The sequence below is a fragment of the Tupaia chinensis genome, unplaced genomic scaffold (assembly GCF_000334495.1).
Source record: "Tupaia chinensis unplaced genomic scaffold, TupChi_1.0 Scaffold147433_1, whole genome shotgun sequence".
Taxonomy (NCBI): Eukaryota; Metazoa; Chordata; class Mammalia; order Scandentia; family Tupaiidae; genus Tupaia; species Tupaia belangeri.
Genome location: NW_006207284.1, coordinates 1,654,870 through 1,660,563, shown reverse-complemented (window position 1 = coordinate 1,660,563; position 5,694 = coordinate 1,654,870). Strand labels below are relative to the sequence as shown.

Below are 5,694 nucleotides of genomic sequence, written 5' to 3'. Positions count from 1 at the left end.
GCGCCCGACAGTGAAAATTTCTCCAAAAAAAAAAAAAAAATTAAATTAAAAAAAAAATATGGACATGTAAAACTCTATCTTGAAAATAAGAATAGATTTTACCTTATCTAGAGATAAAGAATGGGATATGGAATGGACATTCAGTTTTAATTTGGTTCACGAAATCTGTAAGGCCATAGAATAGGTAATATGAAAAGTTTCCATGATTCTATTTATATGTACATTAGAAAGAACTTCCAGGTGTTCCTGTAAGTTCTCAATGTATGGTTTGAGTAGTACTAATTTAATGCCAATATACTCTAATAAAGTTTTACATTGTAAAGCTATCACTATTTTTTGGGGATAGCTTTTCTTTGAGGTTTTTGATTTGACACATTGCATTTGATCTTTTATGCAGTAATTGAGATGTGCCAGGGCAATGATGGGTTGAAATCTACCCCCAAATCCAAGCCTATTGGGTGAATCTTGCTTGACCTTATAAAGTCAAATGATAGGCATTTTCTATCACCTCTTTTTATTAGACAAGGGCACCTGATTAATTTAGTTAAAATGTATTTTTTTAATGTTAAGTATTTTAAAAGAGTAGAATTGCATTGGCCTCAACTAACTTAAAATTATGCTTTCTATTTCTGCATATGTTGAATACTTTTTACATTTAAAAAGCTATCTGTTTTGAAGGTAGAATTACAAATCTTGAAATTAAAAAGCCAAATACGTGAAGGAGCCACAACTGTAAATCAAATATTTGGGATGTGAAGAATGGACGCTAACTTGCATAAAGTTCATAAAAGCTTTTTTTAGTCTTTCTGTAAATGTGTATATTTATTTTTAACCTATAGAACAGTATAGCCATATTTGGGACACTTTCTGTTATCAGTCAATATTTTTAGATAGAAGCTCAAGTGGATTTGATTCTGGAAAATAAATCTTTTATGACAGTCTCGACACAGAAACCTTTTAAAAAATACACTCCCCTGAAGTATTTTATTTGCATGGTCACACTGAAGGTTAGGTGCTGTTCCAGTATTTGGTATGGTCACAGGAGTCTTGATAACCAAAGCTGTTTTCTCCCATCTTTAGAAACTTACATGAGAACAACCAGATTGAACAGGTCTGAAGCAGCTGTGTGTGAATGAGCACTCTTTTTTTGCTTCATACCTGAATGCTGTACATTTATTTTAGATTGTATATTGTGTTTGTGTATTTATGCTCTGATTCTTAGTAACTTCTCACATTATGGAATTGATTTGCATCGAACACTGGAAATAAAGAGACATGAATGACTGAAAGAAAAAAACAAAAATGAAATATCTTTCTGAAAGTTTGCCTTTGTAGTGAATTCATTCATTCAAATTGTTTTCTCTCAAGACCCAAAAATGCAAGGGCATTGCCAGCTTTGAGTTTATCCTGAAAAAGAAAAAAGAGATTTTATGTTAAAGTGTTATTGGTTGTTTTTAAAGTGTTTCTCTGAGTGTCTTTATGAGGTTTTTAAAAATCAGCTCCCCAATGTGACAGAAAAATATTAACAGGTTAGTACAGTGAATCTCTTACCCAAATCCTCTTGTCACACTATGTGAAATCTATATCCAAAACTTGATCGTGGGAGGAAAACTATCCTAGGGAAACACCTTCTTTAGAAATCTTTAGCGAACCCTCCAGTGGGTCTTAAGAACCATTTGGAGGCAAATACGGGGGAAGAAAATTACAGTTTAGGTCTGTGGGACAAGAGGGCTGAAAACAGTGGCAGCTGGAGCTTCTAGGGATGTTATCCTTTCACATGGCCCTGGATAAAAGGTAAGCTCTTTCAGAGCAAGAGAAGTGAGCTATTGATGTGGTCTGCTGACCCTTAGGTCTGCTGACCCTTATCTAGATGAAGGGTCTCAGGTGAAGGTAGAAATCTGTATATCCCATAAGTTTCACAGAATAGGAAGACTTTCCAATTTTGCTCCACTTACTTCTCAGCCATAGGCTGTATCAATCTGCAGAAAGAAGTGATTTGAGGAGTCACTGTGATACCCTGCTGATTCATGTCTAATGTACAAAGGACAAGCATAGAGCTGAAGGTGGAAGGAAGGTTGTTTAACATCTTGCATCATTAATGTACACACACACACACACACACACACACACACACACATATATATATGTCATGACTACTACAGGTTGTTTAACATCCCGAACCATTAATGTATATGTTTATTTATATGACTACTTCAGGGTTCTTACACAGCCTTGAAGGGTAGGTACTCTGGGTTCTTCTCGGAAGTATACTTGACTCTCCTCTTCTAGAGAAAGATTTCAGAAGTGACTGTTGCTGCTGCGAGAAGCTATTTGCTTTACCTTTTAAAATAAGTTGGTATCCAGTATTCTTTGAAGGAGATACCCCTTTGGTGTGTTGGAGGGAGACCCGATCCTTGAGACAGTGGATGTGGGGCGGCATCCCTGTGCTGTACCCGAACAGTTACACTGCCTTTGGCAAATCTCTCAACCCCTGAGTCTTGTTTTCTCCCTGCACATCTTCATGGTGGAGCACATCTGCCTGAATACCTCTCAGTGTTGTGTACATCAAGTGGATTTACTTATCTTACTTTAAATTTCTTTAGCAGTAGTTACCATTGAATAGTTTTAAACTTGGAAGGTCTAAGATGAATACTTCTACCTCTGCCATTCTAAACCACGTTCCCCCACCCCCAGAGACAGCAGTTTCTAATATGCAAGTATATATTATTACAGTATACTTTTTTAAAGTTCTATTTCTTGACTTTAGGTTGACTTTCAGTTTTGTTTTTTTTTTTGAGAGGTTTTTGCTATAGGGCTTGCCAGACAGAGAGAGACAGAGAGATGGAAAGTGAGAAATCACCCCCCAGAGGGGATGGCCACACTGCAATCCCTTCTCCTCCATTCTCCTCTCGGGATTTTGGGCATGCACGCACATGTGCCCGGCATGAGTTTAAACCACCAGGTCCGGGACTCGAACCGCAGTCGACTACATGGGAGTCCAGTGACTTAGCCATTATGCTAACTGCTGGTCCTGACTTTCAGTTCTTTTTTTGAGAGAGATTTTTGCTATAGGGCATGCACGCTCTCTGGAGAAACAGTGACACAAAACGCTAGAAATCAGTCCCTAGGCAGGATGGCCACACTACAATCCCTTCTCCATTCTCCTCCTGGGATCTTGGTCTCACATGTGCATGCACCTGGTGTGTTTCAAGCAGCCAGTCTAGGACTCCAACCTTGATCAACCATGTGGGAGTTCAGAGCCTTAACCACTACACCACCTGCTGGCCCCAAGTTTCAACTTTTTATTTTATTTTATTTTTTTTTTTTGGTCTGTTAATAGCTTGGCTATTTCTGGAGCTAAAGTAATTGTTCTGGGAATATTAGTGGTAAAAATTCTTCTATTCTTCCTTGTCATATCAAAGAATATTGAAGAGTATCAGTGTCCTGAAACCAAACCCATTTAGAATAGAAGGACTTAGGAAAAAAACCTGTAAGGTAAAATGTACATGCCTTTGTTTCTTCATCGAATTCTTTCATGGACTCAATCAACTTCCCAGGTTCCAGCTCACCTAGTGGAAAGGGGTAATCAGTTCCCAAAATGACTTTATCCTGAAAGATGAAAAGGTATTTTATTTGTAATCTTGTAGAACATCAAACTTAATTATAATTGCTTATTATATACACACCAATAGTAAAATAAATTTCTTCCTGATTAGTAAAAACATAAAACTGGTTTAAAATTTTAAAGATATAATCGTTCAAAATTCATTCTAACTTTTTTCCAGCAGATGTCACTATTAGGTCTGTTAAAGTTGAAAATCAATCCTTTTCCTCCTGCTTTAAAAAGAAAAGTAATACAGAATATTGAAACATAAGAAATAGGTATTTACTTAGTAAATAATGATGTATCCAGATGAAATGAAGCATTCTTTCTTAGAAATACCAAAATTAATTAGTAATTAAAATATACTACAGTTGGGAAGAAAAAAAACAAAAAATTGTCTTAAGAAGTAAAAAAAGGTCCAGCTCATGGCACGGTGGTTAAGGTGACTGGACCCACATGGCCAAATACTCTGTTGGAGTCTTGGACCTGGAGGTTTGAGAAACATTCTAGCTGAATGTGTGTGCGTGCCTAGAGTCCTGAAAGAAGGGAGAAACGGAGGAGAAGGGATTGCATAGTGACCATGCCCCATGGACAGTGCTTTCTCACCATCTGTCTGTCTCCTGTCTCCTAGCAAATGTACATACCCTCTGGAAAAATTAAAAAACAAAACAAAACTAAACTAAACACCTACACACATACACAAAAAATTTAAAAAGCCACAACAAAAAAACTCCAAAAGTAGTCCCATCTCTATAAACAGGATCATGTTTTTTTGGAATACTATGGCTTCAGATTTCTATCTGATACCTAGTATATCAAAGCACACTGATTCAGTCTACAAACATACTAAGTAGAATGTCAGGCAATGTGTTGGAATTGAGATATATCTTCTTTTTTAAGAATTAATTTAATTTATTCATTCTTTTCTTTCTTTCTTTCTTTCTTTCTTTCTTTCTTTCTTTCTTTCTTTCTTTCTTTTTCTTTTTTTTGAGAGGTTTTTGCTATAGGGCACATGTGCTTGCCAGAAAGACAGAGACAGAGAGACAGAAAGCAAGAAATCACCCGCCGGGGGGATGGCCACGCCGCAATCCCTTCTCCATTCTTCTCTCGAGATCTTGGGCATGCAAGCACATGCACCCAGCATGGGTTGAAGTCATCGGGTCTGGGCCTCAAACTGCGGTCCACTACACAGAAGTCCAGCGACATAGCCATTACGCCAACTGCTGGGCCCTATTCATTTATTTTAATTTGACCAGAGAGATACACACACACACACACACACACAGAGAGAGAGAGAGAAAGTGAGAAAGGAAGTCATCAGGTCCAGGACTTGAACCATGGTCACTATGTGGGAGTGTCCAGAGCCTTAACCACCATGCCACCTGCTGGTCTCCTAGAATTGAGATATATCTTGGGCAACAAAATAGTCACTGTTCCTGTTTGCAGGGAATTTATAATCTAGTGAGAAAGACATTAAATGAATAATGGCAATTTATCAGAATTAAATAAGCAAAACATATTTGGAACAGAAATTTTGCTTCTAAGAATGTATCTCACTCACAAACTTGGACCAGAAATATATACAAGGAAATAAATTGCAACATTGTTTGTAATAGAAAAAGACTAGCCAACTAAATTATGGAATATCCAAAAATAAACAGGAATACTTACATACGTCAAAATGGAATAATCTCTAAGTTACATTATGTAGAGGAATGATCACAAAGTTTTATTATAAAAAAGAACACAAGGGGACCAGCAGATGGTGTGGTAGTTAAAGCCCTGGACACTCCCACATGGCCAACTGTGGTTCGAGTCTCAGACCTGGTGGTTTGCTTTCTCACATTCTCTCTCTCTCTCTAGCTCTCTCTCTGGTCAAATTAAAAATAAATAAATGAATAAATAGTTAAGTAAATAATTCTAAAAAAAAGAACACAGAACTTCAAAGCAATGTGTACTATGCTCATATTTATTTATTAATTTTTAATTAAATTAAAAATATTTTATTTTATTTATTCATTTGTTTTTAATTTAACTAGAGAGAGAGAGAGCGGCCCAGTGCGCAAGCAAGCCACATGGCAGGGTCATAA

At 36.9% G+C, this 5,694-nt stretch overlaps 1 protein-coding gene across 1 annotated transcript in view; it reads right to left on the bottom strand.

The window, feature by feature from the left end:
* Nucleotides 1-238: 238 nt before the first annotated feature.
* The window catches only part of ACMSD (aminocarboxymuconate semialdehyde decarboxylase), a gene marked incomplete in the record, with an annotated part of 65,846 nt that continues 60,390 nt past the window's right edge, over nt 239-5,694 (bottom strand). Inside the window, 2 exon segments of the mRNA XM_027768771.1 lie at nt 239-1,407; nt 3,511-3,609. Coding sequence (XP_027624572.1) covers nt 1,345-1,407; nt 3,511-3,609 — 162 coding nt within the window.